The sequence below is a fragment of the Octopus bimaculoides genome, chromosome 9, assembly GCF_046866305.1.
Source record: "Octopus bimaculoides isolate indiv1 chromosome 9, ASM4686630v1, whole genome shotgun sequence".
Classification (NCBI taxonomy): Eukaryota; Metazoa; Mollusca; class Cephalopoda; order Octopoda; family Octopodidae; genus Octopus; species Octopus bimaculoides.
This window is the reverse complement of record NC_142936.1, coordinates 10,453,881-10,474,666: the sequence shown is the minus strand read 5'-3', so window position 1 is coordinate 10,474,666 and position 20,786 is coordinate 10,453,881. Positions and strand designations below refer to the sequence as shown.

General features: G+C 35.5%; 1 protein-coding gene across 39 annotated transcripts in view; it reads left to right on the top strand.

The window, feature by feature from the left end:
• Window positions 1-10,965: 10,965 nt before the first annotated feature.
• Window positions 10,966-20,786, top strand: part of LOC106871661 (serine/threonine-protein kinase mig-15-like) — a 764,441-nt gene continuing 754,620 nt past the window's right edge. For 21 of the 39 annotated variants that reach the window (XM_089357116.1, XM_089357120.1, XM_089357115.1 and 18 more), the window contains exons 1-2: window positions 16,689-17,281; window positions 19,777-19,842. In XM_089357116.1, coding sequence (XP_089213242.1) covers window positions 17,225-17,281; window positions 19,777-19,842 — 123 coding nt within the window. In that variant the 5' untranslated portion in view covers window positions 16,689-17,224. Of the gene's footprint in view, window positions 11,137-16,688; window positions 17,282-19,776; window positions 19,843-20,786 lie in introns of those variants that run through there. The other 18 variants (XM_089357084.1, XM_089357088.1, XM_089357096.1 and 15 more) reach the window with 15 other exon arrangements.

The following is a 20,786-nucleotide window of genomic DNA, read 5'->3' as shown; positions in this document are numbered from 1 at the left end:
TAACTTCCTAAAAACTACAACTCAATTTGGAAGTGCACCTTCCTTACACACATTGTAAAAATATATAATAATAATAATAATAATAATGAAATTATTGTGTATAGTGCTCAGGAGCACTACAACATGTATATGACAGAATTCCATCGTTGTTATTAAGTTTAATTCATTTTTATTCACTCTCTTTTAATAAACAGACAAAGCCTAACAGAACACTTAGATTTAATTATGACTTAATTTAATATAGATAAAACTCTCGCTTTCATCCTGGACCTAAGATTAGCTGGAGGTCAGTTACAAAATAAATTTTGTAGCCATATTGGATTTCAACATATCCCCATTATTTCCCTTTCTATATTAAATATAGCAGAATAATGAAATAAGCTAGCCATGAATAAAGAAACTCAGATTGTTTTGAACTACGCTTGTAGAATGACTCTGGATGCAGGTGCACAACAAAATATGCTGGATTGCATACGCAACTGTACATACTCTGTGCAGCAGAAATGCATGTTGGTCATTTTAACTAACTAATTATGCTGTATAATTAACTGTTAAATTAAAAGAAAAATTTGAAGCCATTCCAGTCTCCATATTCTTTGTAATTATTTGGAATTTACACTCCTGAAAATATTCATAATCCTGGGAAGCAAACCTGGATTTACCTGTCAGAAGTATTACAACAGGATTACTCATACTAAGCAATCACCGATGTCTATTACTATTTGATGTGGTTAGTCAAATATACTTGAGAGCTACTACAGTACTCGCCTGGATAATTCATTCTTATATACTCATCTTATATATATCAATATATGTAAATGTCAAACAATGAGAATGAGTGCTTGACACTGCATTGGTGGATAAATATTCTTTATTTGTGTATTAAGGCTACAATTGGTTTCATGTTAAGAAAATATCTTAGCAATTTCTCAATGTGATTGGCTTGAAAAACTGTTAAGATATTTTCTTAACATGAAACCCATGGTACCCTTAATACATAAATATAGTGCGTGTGTATGTATATATATATATATATATATATATATATATATATATATATATATATATGAGGATACATGGCCTAGTGATTATGGTGTTACACTCATGATCATTAAATTTTGGTTTCATTTCTTAGACCAGGTGTGCGTTGTGTTCTTGAGCAAAACACTTCATCTCACATTGCTCTGCCATCACTTCTACATTTGATGTGTGGTACACTGTGCACCTGTTCAGGCAATGTTGATTTGGTGGAGAGAATGAGCTAATGTGCAGCACGAACATTTGATCATCATCATCGTTTAACGTCCGCTTTCCATGCTAGCATGGGTTGGACGATTTGATTGAGGACTGGTGAAACCAGATGGCTACACCAGGCTCCAATCTGATCTGGCAGAGTTTCTACAGCTGGACGCCCTTCCTAACGCCAACCACTCCGAGAGTGTAGTGGGTGCTTTTACGTGCCACTGGCACAGAACAAATCATTTGTGCAGGTCATTCGGCAAAAGTTGAACGCTCACACATCATCATGAACAGAAGAGTTTACCACACACACACACACACACACACACAAGCAAATAAGGAAATAAGGATATACACTTTATGAATCACTGTTCAACATCTTTTAACTCTCTACAGCATCTCCGCAGATCTGTAGGAATATCTATAGGAATATTCTTTGCTCAAACTGATGTTTGAAATGCTTCCATAGAATGGTGAAAAATGTTATACAGTTATGAAGCTATATATATATATATATATATATATATATATTGTAAAATGTTCTTGATGTAAAATATGAATAAATAAATAAATAAAAGCTTATATGGAATTTAGTGTTTTAATTTTAATTCTCATATGTAAGTTTATTTTAGAACTTGTTCTCATTAGGGAATACTGGTGCAATTAAGCAAATGAATAAAGCTTTTTGTTTTGAAAAGTTGGTTTTCAAGGTAGACAACTAACTAGACCATAATCATGGAAAGTTTTAGAGTCTGAGATGGTGAAAGCAAAATGTAAACGATATTGGTGTTGCTGTTGTTGTTGTTCTTCTTCTTCACCGCCGCCACCACCACCACCACCACTATATATATATATATATACATATATACGATGGGCTTCTTTCAGTTTCCGTCTACCAAATCCACTCACAAGGCTTTGGTCGGCCCGAGGCCATAGTAGAAGACACTTGCCCAAGGTGCCATGCAGTGGGACTGAACCCAGAACAATGTTGTTGGTAAGCAAACTATTTACCACACAACCACTCCTCTGCGCCAATAATGTTCATTTATTGTTAATATGGTAAATTGTATTTTTATTCAGTTACTGATGATATTTCGTTAGTTCTGAAATAATTCCATCACTCACGACAAAGATGTTTTAAGAGTGTGTTCTCGAAGAATTTTACGTCTTCTCTTAACATGCAAATAGTTAAATGTTCAAAGATATTTTATCCATGCTGTTACTGCCATTACTCCCTCAAATGAAACGTGGGATAGTATTAAGAATGTTGAAATGAAAAATAAAATGGTGCAAAAGAGTATATATAAGAAATTGTTTATACCTTTTCAAGACATGACAGCAAATATAAACAAATAGGAAATCTTATGGTTGCCAACAATTTGAATTGTTTTTTTTTTTTGCTGTTGTTTTTTGTTGTTGTTTTTTTTTCAGCTACATGCACTCTTAAATCAAAGAGTATAATCAAATATTGCAACATATATATATACATATATATAAATATGCATGTGTGTGTGGTTGTGTGTATATGCTTGTGTGTATATATATGTTTATGTATATACATGTATATATATATATATATGTGTGTGTGTGTGTGTTTATGTGTACATGTGTGTGTGTGTGTGTGTGTGTGCGCGCGCATGTATTTTGATGATGCACCTAAACATTTTTTGGCTGATCTATCCAGATTAGGCATCCCTCTATCACACTACCAACTGCATTGCTGTTCCTGATGTTTCTGTACGCTATCTTTGAATACACCCATCCATTTCTAAGAATTGGAGATATATGATGATGATGATGATGACGATGAAGATGATGGTATATATATATATGTATATATATATATGTATATATATATCTTTTATCTTTTATTTGTTTTAATCATTAGACTGCAGCCATGTCGGGGTACAGCCCTGAAGAATTTTAGTTGATCAAATCGAACCTGGTACTTATTAAAACTCAACCGAGACTGTCATCATCATCATCATCATCATCATCATCATCATCATCATCATCGTTTAACGTCCGCTTTCCATGCTAGCCTGGGTTGGATGATTTGACTGAGGACTGGTGAACCAGATGGCTAAGCCAATATCAACTTCAATGGATCACAGCCCGATGATGGCTTACCTGACTGAGACTTTGAAGTTACAGTCAATGATATTCTTATTTAACAAGAATACACACACATGCACATGCACGCACACACACGCACGTATGCGTGCACACACACAAACACATATGATAGACTTCTTTCAGTTTTCATCGCCCCAATCCACTCATAAGGCTTAGGTTGGTCTGAGATGCTTGCCCAAGGTGTTGTGCAGAGGGATCGAACCAGTAATCCCATGGTTACGGAAGCAAGCTGCTCAACCACTCGCCCACACCCACACCTAGTGCTGCACCTGCGCCAGAAGTTTGAAAATTTGAAAATGTTGCTACTTTATAGAACAAAATAAATGTCATGCAAATTTTCCCTTTGAGATGAATAGCACACACACACACACATACACACAGACATTTATATATATATAAGTATATATATATATATATATACATATATATATATTATATACATATACATACATATATATACGTATATATATAAATAAATATATTATATACATATACATACATATATATACGTATATATATAAATAAATAAATAAATATATATATATATATATATACATATATGTAAATAAATATATATACATACATACATGTGTATATATATATATATTTATATGTATACATGCACACACATCCACACACACATACATCCACACACACACTCATCCACACACGTGTGTGTGAGTATATATATATATGCATGCTTATATACATGTGGATAAGTGTGTGCAGGTGCACACAAAGAATGCACACACACACACACACACACAAATACGCATATAGATGAATTGATAGATAGATAGATAGCATTTTTTCTCGCTCATAAATCCATTTGCATTTATTAAAAAAATACTGTTGAAATATATATTGAAGAGAAATAACAAAAATGAGAGGAAATTCATGTTGAACGACATAGACATTGTAAATATCATTTCTAATGTTGTTGTAAGTAGGACATCCAAATGTGAACAGAGATTGTTAAAATGTTCATGTGAACAAAGGGTGTTAACCAGAATAGAGAGAAAATATAAATATAAATATTAGAATAGAAATAATATCAAAATGAACATGAGGAGTGGCTGTGTGGTAAGTAGCTTGCTTCCCAACCACATAGTTCCGGGTTCATTCCCACTGCATGGCACCTTGGGCAAGTGTCTTCTACTATAGCCTATATTTTTAGAAATTAAGCAAATCTTGAAAGTAGGAGAATAGCTGTGAAAACAGCTTTAGAAAATTGCGTAAGAATACACCTATAGACATCTATAGGAGTATTTTTACCTGATTACATACACACATATATATAGCTTTCTTTCTTTCTCTCACTCGATCTATCTATCTATCTATCTATCTCTCTCTCTCTCTCTATATATATATGTATATATATATGTATATATATATATGTATATATATATGTATGTATATGCATTTGTAAATACACATATATGCACCCACTATATGTATATACATATGTATGTGCATATATGTGTATGTATGTATAATCATACATTGTCAACACACAAACGCACACATACACACATTGATGACTGCACATTTCATGGATGGTCTGCAGAGACCTCACTGTTCTCTTCAGGTCATAGGAAATGGCAATAAGAATTCTATATGTCATGGCATTTTAACATTGTGATTTTTACCATTAGAAAAACCCAATTAGTTGTTTAAAATAGTCTAAATAAAGTTGGTTGAATGGTGGAGACTGCAGCAATTCTTTTAACAGTCACTTCATATATAGTGGTTCGTATGTTAAGTTGGCAACTGCCAAGATTCCATTTTATTACCAGGAACTTTTGTATAATGGTGAACAATATGCCTGTTACAGTGTGGTTTCCTCGTAGGATTTCTGTGGTTAGTTTTGGAAGGAAGAAAAGCTATGTTAGTCTCTGAAGGATTTGCAGTCGGGATCTTTAGAGACCAAACTAGATTAACGTGAAAATTGTAGTTTAGGTGACCATCTTGCTGCAGTTAGAGTTGTTGTTATTAAGCACCATTCGAGCGAGGTCATTGCCAGTGCTGCCTGACTGAGTCCCATGCTGGTGGAACGTAAAAAGCACTATCATCATCATCGTCATTATCAACCCCTTCTCCCCCACATCATCATTTAACATTCATCTTCAATGCTGTTATGAGGTGGATTGTTTGACAGAATCTGATGTGTCCAAGGACTGCATGATGCTCCAGTGTCTGCTTTGGCATGGTTTCTATGGCTGGATGCCCTTCCTAATACCAACCTCTTGACAACTTGTACTCGGTACCTTATTTTGTGCTACCAGTACTAGCGAGGTTGCCATGGAGCTTGCAAGACTACAAAACCCAGGGCAAGGGGACGTCTTTATGTGAGAAGATGAGGGATTAAAGCATGAAAGAAGGGATAGAGGGAGGTGTGAGCTGGTTTTTGTAGAGGAGCTACATGGTTACTCATAATTAGAAGAAGTGAGAATGATTAGAAAGAATTGCAGGTCCAAATTGTTCTTCAAATGTACAAGGTGAGTAGATGTGGGTTGGAACAGAGGAGCTAGGAGTGTGGGTGGGTGGGTGGGAGTTTATGGGAGAGCAAAAGATGGAGACATGGAAGGTAGGCAAAACATGTTAAGGGTTGATGTTGGGAGTGAGGATTACTAATGATGCGTGAGGAGGTGCATGGCTGTTATGGCGTTGTACTTATGATTGTAAGATTGTGATTTCAATTCCTGGACTGGTGATGCATTGCGTCCTTGAGCAAAACACTTTATTTCATGTTGCTCCAGTTCACTCAGCAATGAGGGGAATAGATACACCGCATTCCCCCCCCCCCATCCAGGGGCGAATAGATACACCACAGAAACTAGGAAACTATGAGTCTATAAGATTCAGGAAGGATTGTTTTATCCTATTTAGCTTATTCTAATGATGCATGAATTGGGGAAGGTAAAGGGATGTAGAAGAGAGCAGGGGAGAGTGATAGGATAGTGACAGTGATAGTAATGATGATAGTTTACAGGCATGGGGAGGATAAGAGAGAGATGATATATAGTTGGGTAGGCTGCAGGAGTGTGAGAGGAGGATAGAGAAGTGGGTGTAGTGCATGAGGGGGAGATAATTTGGTGGTTCAAGGAGGTGGAGGATGCTCACTGTAACATATGGGTGAAGCATACACTAATAATTAAATGAAGAATGGCTAACAAATGAAGTAATTTCAATCAATATAAAATAAGCCATTTAAGTGTTTTCTGACATGAATTACTTCTCTTTTGCACTTATTGTTCCACAATAATTTTGTAAGGGTAATTCTACAAATTTTGATATTTGCATCTTTGTGGATGGATGCATTCAAATAGCCATAAGTAAAACCCCATGGCTTAGTGGAGCAATTAGTTTCATGGATGAGAGGCTTTCCATATTACTATTGATAATTATCGACTAATTGATTTTTTAAAAACCTGGTTCAAAGCCATTGATTGTTATTAGGGTAGGGATAATCAACTGGATCAATTACAGTATATCAACCATGGTTATTGTTTCCATACTGCTCCTGCATTTGAAATCAGAACAGTATGAAATCAAATTAAGTTCACTAAACACCCAGTTTGGTGTTCTACTAATTCAGATATATTCTACTACTCAAATAGTCCTTAATTACTTTCCTGACTCTAACCTTTGCCTGTTTTCAAGTTAGATAATATTTCCATAATATGGCCAGGCAATTTTTCAAAGAATATTTATTTCTTTATTGCCCACAGGGTGCTAAACATATAGGGGACAAACAAGGACAGACAAAGGGATTAAGTTGATTACATCATCCCCAGTATGTAACTGGTACTTATTTAATCGACCCTAAAGGATGAAAGGCAAAGTTGACCTCGGCGGAATTTGAACTCAGAACGTAACGGCAGATGAAATACTGCTAAGCATTACACCTGGTGTGCTAAAGATTCTGCCAGCTCACCACCCTATTCATTTACAACACTCATGTGACGTCAATACAAGAAGACACAAACAAACACACACACACATACATGTGACTGTGTCACCCCACTACTACTTCACAACTAGTATTGGTTTTCCGTTCTATATTTAAGAGATGAGGAATTATGTACATTATTTACATTTGACAGATGTTTGTCCTCATCTTGTTTGTTGTCAACACAACGTTCTGACTGATATACCCTCCAGCCTTCATCAGGTGTCTTGGGAAAATTTCGAACCTCGGTTCTCATTCCTAAGATATTTTTCACTGTTATTATTATTGTTGTTGTTGTTGTTGTTGTTTTTGTTATTATTATTATTATTATTATTTATTATTATTCAGGTCACTGCCTGGAATCAAACTCAGAATCTTGGGGTTAGTAGCCCATGCTCTTAACCATTATGCCATATACCCTGATGAAGGCTGGAAGGTATATCAACCGAAACGTTGTGTTAACAGCAAACAAGATGAGGACAAATATTTGGCAAATGTAAATAATGTAAATAATGTAGTATTGGTTTGTTTACATTCTTGTCACTTAGAATTTCAGCAAAAGATTATAATAGAATAAATACCAGACTTGGAAATAAATAAATACTGTGATTGATTTCTTTGACTAAAACCCTTCAAGGCATGCCCCAGCATGGCAACAGTCAAATGACTAAAACAAGTAAAGATAACAGATAATGCTAATATTAGGGAGTCTTCAAAAAGTAAGGGACACTAACTGTCTTCTTCCAAATAAACCATAAAAAGAGAGACATTTTGTAAGACTTAAGCAGTATAGATTAACCAAATAAAATTTTAAAATTTTATGGGGTTTTTTGCGGCGGGGAAGAATTTCTTTTTTTTTTATTTACCTTTTCTTCTTGTTTTGCTGTTAATATTTTAAATCAATAATTATGAGTTTTCTGAAATGTCAATCTTCATCAAATGTCAGTCTAAATCCAAATCAAACTATTTAAGCACAAACAACACCTGAACAGGTATAGTATGTGTGTCTCGTTAAAGTTCTCTGATCTGCTACTGATTTAAAGTGCAACGTATATTTGCTTCAGTTTACTCAGAAAAAGAGAGAAATGCATATATATGTATATGTGAGTGTGTGTGTGTGTGTGTGTGTAATATGTATATATATATATATATATATATATATATATACACACACACATATATATATATAAACACCCACACACACACTTATATGTAAATGTATGCATACACTTCGATTTTAACAGTTATTTTTTCAAATCTATAATGAAAGCGACAAAGGTGCATATTTTGCTTTATGAATTCAATAAAGGCAACAAAGCAATGGAAAGTATGAGGAATATTAATGCAGTATATGGGGATCGGACAAGCGTAAGCCAGTGTCAACGGTGGTTTCAGAAATTCCGAGCTAGAAACTACAGCCTAAAAGACAAGCTTTGTCCTGGAAGATCTGTAGAACTGGACGAGGACGTCCTGCAAACCCTGGTGGAACAAAATCCCATCATAACTGTTGAGGAAGTAGCAGAGAAGCTTGGATTTAGTCATTCAACCATTCATTGATACCTGCGTGCCATCGGAAAAGTCAGCAAAGAAGAGCACACATTCACTCTCTGTGATTGATTAGACTGGGAAAGTTTGTGAGGAACCCATTGACCCTATTTGCTGACTTTTCTAATGGTACACAGATGTCAATGAATGGTTGTATGATCAAATCCAAGCTTCTATGCTCGTTCCTCAACAGTGACAATGGGATTTTGTTCCACCATGGTTTGCAGGACATCCTCGTTGAGCTTTACAGATTTTCCAGGACGAGACTTGTCTTCTAGGCAGTAGTTTCCAGCTCAGAATTTCTGGAACTACCATTGACACTGGCTTACATTTATTGTTCAATCCCCATATACTGCATTAATATTCCTCACACTTTCGATTGTGTTGTTGCCTTTATTGAACTCATAAAGCAAAATATGCCAAATATGCTCCTTTGTCACTTCCATTACAGCTTTACAAAAAATAACTGTTAAAATTAAACTGCACTCTTGAAAACTTTTACTAAGAATAAGGACAAGGTAAAACTACTGCCTGCCTTTATAGCAAGTTGATGCAGGGAGTTTATCCTGTCCCCCTCTGACTTTTAGTTCATGCAATTGAAAAAAACTGCATTATTTATGGGATGACCTAGTGTATTTACACACACACACACACACACATATGATATATATATCTATACATAGAGTGTATGAGAGAGCAAGAGAGAGAGAGTGAGAGAGCAGAGCAAGGGAAAGAGAAGGAGAGAGAGGGCAGAGAGAGAGAGTGTGTGTAGAAGGAGAGAGAGAATGGAGGGAGAGAGAGGTAGCGAGAAGGAGAGTGAGATGGATGGACTGACAGACAGACAGGCAGACCACATTCATTTCCAGACTGTTTAGAAAGAAAGCCCATGTCTCTGTAAAATACCTGTTCAAATAATTCATGCAATGGTAGAAGTTTGCAGAGCAATCCTGTCTATGCGAACAACAAATAATAAGAGGATATATGCTGACAATGTTTTTAATATTCAAATATGTTAAGGTGTGTTGGTAGAAACGTTTGCATGCCAGGCAAAATGCTTAGTGGTATTTTGCCTGTCTTCACATTCTGAGTTCAAATCCCACCGAGGTCGACTTTACTTTTCATCCTTTTGGAGTCGATAAATTAAGTACCAGTTGCGTACTGGGGTCGATCTAATTGACTGGCCCCCTCCCCAAGAATTTTGGGCCTTGTGCCTAGAGTAGAAAATAAAATAAATACAAAGTGGTGAGCTGGCAGAAACGTTAGCACACGGGGCAAAATGCTTAGCAGCATTTTGTCTGCCGTTACGTTCTGAGTTCAAATTCCGCCAAGGTCAACTTTGTCTTTCATCCTTTTGGGGTCGATAAATTAAGTACTAGTTATGCACTGGGGTCGATGTAATATAGATTTTTTAGGATGAGTACCCTTTACTCATTGGGTAATAAACTGTGCTTGAGAAAACCTGTTGAGTCAAGTGAAATCATTGTCATGGCCGATGCCAGTACTGCCTAACTGGCACCGATATGTATATTTGTGTGTATGCATGGGTGTGTATCTGTGTATATTTTTGTGTCTTGTTTCGGCATTATGCAATAGTTGTAAATGTGCATTAGAGTCATATAAGCATTATTTATTTCAAATATTCTGAAAAAACACGTCTGGCCATGGGGAAATATTACCTTGCTCAGAAACAGGTGAGGGTTAGTGACAGGAAGGACATTTGGGTGTAATAAATCTACTTCAATAAATTTCATCTGACTCATGCAAGTATGGAAAAGTAGACATTAAACCAATAATGATGATGATGTGCAAAGCTCTAAAGTAGCATGGAGAGAACATTGGAATTCTAAAGGTTAATTTGATTCTCATCAAAGCCTTCTTCAGCTAAATTTCACCACAATTTGCAATTCATCACACCAGTTTATGGTTATGGTGATTCGCTGAGACAGAAAAGTGTGTTTTTTTCCTCTATTTTGTTTTTCATTTTTAAATATTTCAATCTTTGAAAAATATATTAAAAGGATATCAGCTTTAATTTAGTATCTATTATTCAAATTTGGCCTTTCTGTCTTCTTTGCCGTTCATAACTAGACTGCATTCGGCTGCACAGTAACTGACATAATTCCCAGGATGGCAGATAATTTGTCTGTTTTTCTTGAAAGCCAAATTCACATCAGTTGATGCATTTCGTTGGCATTGCATGTTTATTATATACCCCATTGACATCCAAAATGATGAGCAGAGGTAAAAGAAGACAATTCCGTCTGGTGAGTACCTTGAATTATTTTCTACTGCCTACTATTTCTATACAACACTTTGAGATAGTAGATATGTTCTAGGATGTTTATTCAACTGTTTTCCAAATGCCATTACATTTTAGTTGTTCTGTGAAGTTTCTGAAACTGATAGCGAATAATAATACCTAATATTGTCATCATCCTTCATGTATTTGTCTGATTATGAAATTATGTTCCTTATCTTCTTCATCTTTTATCTTTTATTTGCTTCTATCATTGGACTGTGACTATGTTGAGGCACAGCCTTGAAGGATTCAGTCAAGCAAATCATCCACAATACTTATGTGTTTGTTTGTTTGTTTGTTGTTTTTTAAAAATCTGGTACTTATTCTATCAGTCTATTTTGCCTAACTACAAAGTTATGGGGAGGATGGAAACAAACTAACATTGGTTGTCAAACTGTAGCAGAATTGGGGAGGGGGGTTTACAAATATAGAGACAAGGACCCCCCCCCCCCCCCACACACACACACATTCTGTTTATTTCCTCGTGTTTCTTTCTGTTGAAGAGTGTAGGCTCGAAACGTAAAAGACTTTTCCATTTTCCCGAGTGTCAAACTAATACACCTGCTTGTTGTTCATTCACCTGTCTTCATCTTTCGTTTTTCTATAAATTTCAACTATATATATATATATATACATATATATATCTTTGTATTTGATTAATGTAAGCGATGGAAGGTTATATATTAACTGAATATATATATATACACATATGTGTATATATATATATATATATATATATATATATATATATATATATATATATATATATATGTGTGTGTACATTCACACACAGACACACACACACAGACACACACACACATAGACACACACACACACAGACACACACACACATCAAGCCTCCACACAGTTTCAGTCCACCAAATCTGCTCACAAGCTATTAGTTGGCCTGGGACTTTAGTAGAAGACACCTGTTCAAGGTTTTGTACAGTGGATACGAACCTAAAACCACATGGTTCCAAAGTGAGCTCCTTAACCATTCTGCCATGCCTCTGCCTTTCTAAGCTAAACATTTATCTTGAGTTCCATTGAATACATTTCATATTTAACATGTGTATAAGTTCTGTTACATCCATTGGCTATAATGGTTTCATTTCTTTTTCTGCTAAAAGACATCTCTATATGAAGTATGAGTAAGGTGTTTAACCCTTTAGCATTTAAACTGACCATATCTGGCCCAAATATTCTACCTGTTTTTTTGTTCAAACTGACCAGGTCTAACCTCTTGCACATACAATATAATGTCATTGTAAAAATAAACAATCACATCATTGACATCTCAAAGCTATGAGATAATGCATGATTAATTCAAAACTATGTGAATAAATAAGCATTACATTTGCCAGAGTAATTCGAGTGTTAAACGGTTCGTAACACAAGTTTGTGAGACATAAGCATTGACTGCAGAAGATCTAGAGAGGCTAGAGTATGAATTGAGTATGATCTGTTGTATGTATAATACTTATTTGCACTAAAGACAGAAACATTTACCCCAGTGCGTGACTAGTACCTATTTAATTGACCCCGAAAGAATGAAAGGCAAAGTCGACCTTGGTGGAATTTGAACTCAGAACATAGCAGCAGACAAAATACTGCTAAGCATTTCGCCTGGCGTGCTAATGATTCTGCCAACTCGCTGCCTTTGCCAACAATTATGATAATGAAAGCGGTGTGTAATAGACCATCATCAATCAATGAATACTCTCTGAGTGGTTGGCGTTAGGAAGGGCATCCAGCTGTAGAAACTCTGCCAAATTTAGATTGGAGCCTGGTGTTGCCATCCGGTTTCACCAGTCCTCAGTCGAATCGTGCAACCCATGCTAGCATGGAAAGCGGACGTTAAACGATGATGATGATGATGATGATGATGAATGTCGATATTGCAAAGATACCTCATGCCATGGTGATATTACTTTTAATTACGCCATGATGATATAAACTTTCTGTCTTGCTATCTCTGAAAGATTAACTAAAATATAGTTTAAAAGTTTTATCTTTGCATAAATATACATTTGGCAAAACACAAGGAGTGCTCTGTTTTCTATTCTCTTGTCAGGTGGAAAATATAGATTAAAATAGATTAGCAGCTGACCCTGCTCTTATGTCAAAACCAGGTCAGGGAATATTTTAGGGCAGGAAATGCCAAACTATATGACTTATAACATTACAGAAATTCTCCATATTGTTGAGAGCAGGAAAATTTTGTTTTGTGTTATCATGGATGACAAAAGATGCAAAGAGTGTGGAAGGGTCTCACATGCATGCATACATACATACATACATGCACGCATGCACACACACACACACACATGTCCCCAAAGACAAAGAAATAAGAACCCACAATATGGTAGATGCTACAGCCACTCATAATAAAAAAGGTGTACTGTTGGAATGTCCCAGTGAAGATCTCAATAAAATGTAAGCACAATAGACCTGATATAATGATTTGGTTCCACTATCACCGACAACCTCTCCCTGGATGCTCAGATAGACAAGAGGATCGGGATGGCAGCCACAACATACGCTCGTCTCATGCCAAGAGAGTAGACAAACCCCAAGCTAACAGTGAAAATGAAAATGGCTGTGTACAGTGCTTGCGTCCTCAGCACTCTGCTATATGGCAGCGAGACATGGACCGTGTATGCCCGCCAGGAGAAACGGCTCAACACCTTCCACCTCAGAAGCCTCCAACACATACTCGGCATCCTCTGGCAAGACAAAGTAACCAATACTGACGTTCTGTCTCGTGCTGGCCTCCCCACCATGCTCACCTTACTAAGACAACGTCGGCTGCGCTGACTTGGCCACATTCACCGTATGGAGGATGGTTGGATCCCAAAGGATGTCCTTTACGGAGAGCTTGTCGTAGGACAGAGAAACATTGGCCGCCCGAAGCTGAGGTACAGGGACGTGTGCAGGAGGGATATGAAGGCACTTGGTATCAACACCAATTCCTGGGAGGATCTCGCAGCCGACCGAACCAGCTGGTGAGGCACTCTTCACAAACAACTGCAGACCGGCGAAGAGAATTTGAGGGTGGCAGCAGATGAAAAGAAATGACAGCCAACAGATCGGATTCAACGTATAGGTGTGACCTCTGCAAACAAGACTGCCGCTCTCGCATCGGTCTCTACAGCCACAGGAGGCATTGCAAAAACTGAATAGACAACTCAACAGATGGATGACATCATCCATGGTCAGCCATGACCGACAGAGGCCTATTTTTCAAAACAAAACAAAATAGTAAGAGGGAAAATAATGTTTATTTTTGTATAGTCTCATTTTATCTATATTTGAAAAGTTTCCTCCTACTTTTTTGAATTGCAAAGACTTTGATCAGATCCTTAAAATTAATCTTAAGTAACACATCTGCATCTATACTTAGTAAAGATAAAGGCATCCCGAATATTATTTTAGCAAGTTTAAAATGATTTCTTTTGTGCTGTAAACCATTTACCATTTCTGTGGTGCCCTCTTCTTCCCTTTGATGCCCTAAGCATGTGCTTATTTTACTTAATGGTTAATCCAGCGCTGAGTAAGCTACTGGATTGCATGCAACAGTGAGATGGACTCAGTTTTAAATGAATCAGTTTTTAATCTTCTGGATGCCGGAAAGAAACTTACTCAGAAAACTTATAACTATGCACATTTGGAAAAGCAGATTTGTTGCTATTTTAAAATTTTGACTTTTAAAGCTGATCACTATTTTTGCTTCATAACATTTCAAAAAAAAATTGTATCAAATTAGAAAGTTTAGTAAAGTTAATTTGTAATGATGTGAGGGAAGAAATAAATGCAAATGAATGTTTTTATTTTCCTTGTTTTTTGCACCAACCTTACTGCTACTCTGCTTCTATCCTCATACCATTACTTCCACAAAATTTTTAACATGTGATTATAACTCTATCTCTATTTGTGGCTGTTTGAGGTATTTTACCTATCTCTACTTTCCTCTCATCTTCCATCTCTTTACAATACTTTAGCCTATCGTCCTAATTGTATCTTCTTTTGCAATTATTTGAAGGATGTATCAATTTTATTTTCTGTTCGACTTTCTGATCCTTCCCCTCAATTTCTTGGTTCCCACCCTATTGCTTAGTCATCTCTTTCCTCACCACATCAGTTAATCACTTTCAAGTTTCTACGTATCCTTTCCTTTACACAGACCAACTAGCTCGATGAACCAGTTAACATTTACATATTATACATATACATACACTAAGTGGTGAATTAGATACAACAAAACACCTAGGTCAGCTTGTTATATCTTGCCTACCAATAGTAGCCTGTGGTACATTTTGAACTTCATTAAAGATCAATTATTGTAGAATGATTAAAAAAAAAAATGTATTCACCTAAGGAAAAAACATACAGCAATCATACCCCTCTTCAGGCACTCATTTTCGACTGGAAGTCAGGTATAGCCAGTACAAGTTAATATAATTCATACTTAATCTGAATTGTTGCTGGTTAGCAATCTGCCCATGGACAGACAAGCAATTCTGGAGAAGAATTAGGGAAGGGCTCAATACTGTATAGCGAGGGCGAGTCACAATATAGATGGCTGCATGAAGAGATGAGGCTATCGAGTAAGTTTATTTTAGGTTCAGTGGAGCAGAAGAAATTGTAGTAGTAGTAATAGTAGGTAATAAATATGCTGCTCGACAGGGGATCAAAAGCTGAACAATTTATTGATGAAGGTTTGTTTACGAAGCAGTCAGCCCTTTTATAGATAGGAATTGCTTAAAATATGAGTACGCACGTACGCATATAATAAGAGAGTGCCCTAGTATATTGATTTCAAATTTTGACACAAGGCCAGCAATTTCCGAGTAGGGAGTTAGTCGATTACATCGACCCCAGTGTTCAACTGATACTTATTTTATCGCCTCACGAAATGATGAAAGGCGAAGTCGACCTCGGCGGAATTTGAACTCAGAACGTAAAACGGACGAACTGTCATTAAGCATTTTACCCGGCATGCTAACAATTCCGTCTGCTCGCCGCCTTAGAATCCCCTAGTATATTACCGGTACTTTATAGAAGAAAGAACAGCCAAATTAATTTCAGAAGCAAAAATACAAAACATTATACTGAAGTATAGCTCTTTTTACTGACTCGGAAAATTTTTTAAAATAAAAGTAACTATGACAATTGCTAATTGCTGAGAACTGAATTAAATTAAAACCCTTTGTAGCTGTCGGTATTACCTCCCACCATTCTCCCATTCCTCCCTCAGTACTGCCATCATCACTATTATCATTATCATCGCCAACACCCTCTTTGACATCATGATCATCATTATTTGTTACGGTCGTGACTGAGATCGTCGCCGCCACCTGTAGTCAGTAAATACACTCCTTCCATTCATACTACCACCACCACCACCACCACCACCACCAACACCACTATCACCATCACCACTATCACCATCACCATCACCACCACCGTCGTCTTCCTCCGCCGCCATCTTCCGCTGCTGCAACCATCACCAGCAACATTATCATCATCATCATCATCACAGCAGCAGCCGCCGCCGCCCGGGCACGCTCCCAGAATGCAACTCTCTTCTCGCTAGAGAGTGATATTTACATGTGTAAATAAAGGACATGCTCTTCTCCTAAAGCATTTTTTTTGGTCACCCCCCCCTTCTCATCTCATCTGGTGCGACTCATGTACTTTACCCCGTACATGATCAGTGATTGAACCTGCCGAAGGAAAAATGTACCGTTAAGGACAGAAGGAAAACCAAAAACCCAAAATCAAAAATACCCAACAATACCCGAAAAATTAGGGGTCCAACTTTTTAACTAGGCGTCGGGGGATATTTAATGTCGATTTCATATCTAATCCAAAACAAAATCGACGAGGATAAACTACATTTCCTGCTGTTTGTTGTAAAGGCGGCGCCGAAGCTCTAACTGAAATATTTTGACTACGAAAACGACAAGAATCCTTGCCTGATCTCTCTTTCTTCTTTTTCTTCTTCTTCTTCCTTGTTTCTTCTATTTTCTTTACCTTTTTCTTCCCTCAACATGGCGACCCAGAGTGTGAATGTCAGCCTTGATGATATAGATCTCTCTAGTCTTCGAGTAAGTACCCCGACATTTATTACATTCGTTATATCACCTGCTTTATAATTATAGACGTTTCTTTCGTTTTTCTTTTCTTCGTACCCTTCCCAGTTTTTCTTTTCTTTTGCCATGTCTGCCTGTCTCTCAATGTCTCTGCTTCCTGCCATCACATTTTTTGTTCTGTTTTTTCTTTTTCATTATAATGACCGATTTCTTTACACTTTCCTCTAACACATTTCATATATATATATATATACATCTGTATCTATCTATCTATCTATCTATCTATCTATCTATATACATCTGTATCTCTCTCTCTCTCTCTCTCTCTCTCTCTATATATATATATATATATATATATATATATATATGTATATATATATATATATATATATATATATATATATATATGTATATATATATATATATATGTATATATATATATATATATATGTATATATATATATATATATGTATATATATATATATATATATGTATATTTATATATATATATGTATATTTATATATATATATGTATATTTATATATATATATGTATATTTATATATATATATGTATATTTATATATATATATGTATATTTATATATATATATTTATATATATATATATATTTATATATATATATGTATATTTATATATATATATATATATGTATATTTATATATATATATATATATGTATATTTATATATATATATATATATATATATATATATGATCACCAGTCATTCAACCTGCTAAGGTAATGCAGTCTTTAGGATACAATATATCTGAATAAAAGACAGGGCGGTTACAACTAGAATGTATTTGCTCATGTCTATTGAATCGGGACTGACTTGGAATCTATATAAATAACACGAACAAACACACAAAACATCCATCACGTACAGCACAAACAGTACTCAGGCACTCTTTTTTTTTTTCTGTCTGCTGTCTTATCTATTCCATCATTAGTTCTTTCTGTCTTCATTATTTCTCACCCACCCCTATGTCGGTTTCGTCTTTCTCTTACCCTCTCTCTCAATCGCTATCTTTGTCTGTCTCCTTCTCTTTCTGCCTATCTCATGGCAGTCACACCACAACCATATCCACCACCCTCATCATTTCCATCCTCATCATCATCATTATCATAATCATCACATACGGTTTTGTCTTCTGTCTCGTACAACAAAACAGCAACCTAGCATCACAGCAAACGACACCATGTCATCCATAAACAGACAAATAGTTTTTTTTTTTTTTAATTACCAATTTCTATGGCTTGAATCCCATTTACTTCACTCCCCGTATCCTCACACAAAGTTCTTTGTTTATGGTTTTTTCTTAAGAACCGAATTAATTTAAATAGAACGCACGCACACACAATTAATTTGTTGTGTCTTATTGATAGGTGTACAAACAACACGCACACACACATTTGCGTACACACACACGTATATATATTCATATATACACATATCTATATATATATAATTGTAATACATGTGTATAATTGTAATATATAATTATGTCTATATACATATAAAATAGTATAAATTGTATGCATATATAAATACATGCACATATACGGCTGTGTATATATATAAACATATACATACATTATCTATCTATCTATCTATCAACACATACATATATATATCTATTTGCATGTTTGATTCCATCCACATTCAGCAACCGCTACTACCAACCCTAAAACTACACACAAATACAGTAATATTTAAAATACTAATAATTTAGGGAGCTGTAAATATTTTTAATCAGATTAGGTTTATCCCTGATTTTTCCCCTGTTCTGTCCAGATGTAAACCACGTTCCCGATTCTTTATCTATTTGGGAGCAGAGTGTTGCGACAAGGGTCTATTATTTTTATTTTTAGTCTGTACCATAGAAATAAACGGCTTAGATATTATAAACCACAGGCAGAATCAGTCGGTATGTGGTCGATCGACCGGTTAAAAATAGCAGTCAAATTAAATCTTTTCACAAATTCAGACCCTCCCATAGCAAAAGGGCACTTTGTCTAATTAGCAAACCCTCTAAGAAGACAAGATGGTCACAACTGGAATGCTTTTGAGCACAATTCTGCCGGATAAGAGTCTACCTAGGGTTTAACAGCAACTACTTTGTTTGGTATAACATTTTCGAAGCTGTATTTGAAGTAGTCCATCTCCCCACCTCGGCATCTTTCAGAAATGATGTTATTACATGTTATTAGCATGGAATTATCGCTTCTATTTCTACATACACTTCTTCATCACATCCCAGTTGTTTATATATACATACATATATATATATATATATATATATATAGTAAAGCCTTTCATATCATAACTAATAAATAAATATGACTGTATTATGCAGTAAATGCTTATTAATATTTGCACATTTTCCATATACACACACACATATACACACGCACATAACTTACATATTTTAACAGTTCCTATAATTTTTTGTGATGTTTTAAAATAATTTCTTGATTTAATTTTCAGGATCCAGCTGGAATATTCGATCTGATAGAAGTAGTAGGAAATGGTACCTATGGCCAAGTTTATAAGGTAAAGAGAAATAAATCCAAAATAGACAAATAACAACAATTAATTATGGGACAGTAATGTCTAAACTTCTTTTTTTTTTTGGCTTCTAAAATTAAAATATTTCATAGAACTCATTCACCAAAATCGTGAATGTATTATACTCTCTACGTATTTAGCCATTCCCTTCATTGGTATGTGGATATATTTTATAATTAAGATATTTTTTACCAACTTAAGCAGTGTTTTTTGTGGGTGGGGATGAAACTAGAAACAATAGTAAGGTTTTTGAACCAAAGTGTCTATTGACTTCCATAAAAGATTATGTATATATTGCTCCTTATCAACTCGGATTATAATCCAAAAGGGGCTGGTTATAGTGTATGTTTTTGGTGAGGTGTGTGAATATATGAACATACACACCTGTATGTATGTGTGTGTATATTATATATATATAAATGTATGTATATGTCATGTATATACGTATCATATATATATATATATATATATATATATATACATACATATGTATGTATACATATGCTTCATATTAATGTGTGTATGTGTGTATATATATATATATATATATATTATATGCATGTATGCAATATATACATACATATATGATACATATATGCATATTGAGAACACTCCTAAAAGAGTTTTGAATGAGAGAGAGTGAGTCGTTATCATAATATTATTTTCGGAGCCAACATTGGTTAGCCTTACCTCTATCTGTCTCACCTATCTCTTCTACTATACTGCTTCTGTTTATTTGGAATAACAGTGATGCTGAAAAATCTTCCAGACATATCTTCCTTTCTATCCAGCCCTCCCTCCCCCCTTCGCTACCATCACCATCGCCATCTTTAACCTGCCCCCCCCCATCTCCGTATTATCTGCACCAGAATCACTTTCCCCACTGCATACCCTTTGCTCAATTCAGATGGATTCCCCCTCACCGATTG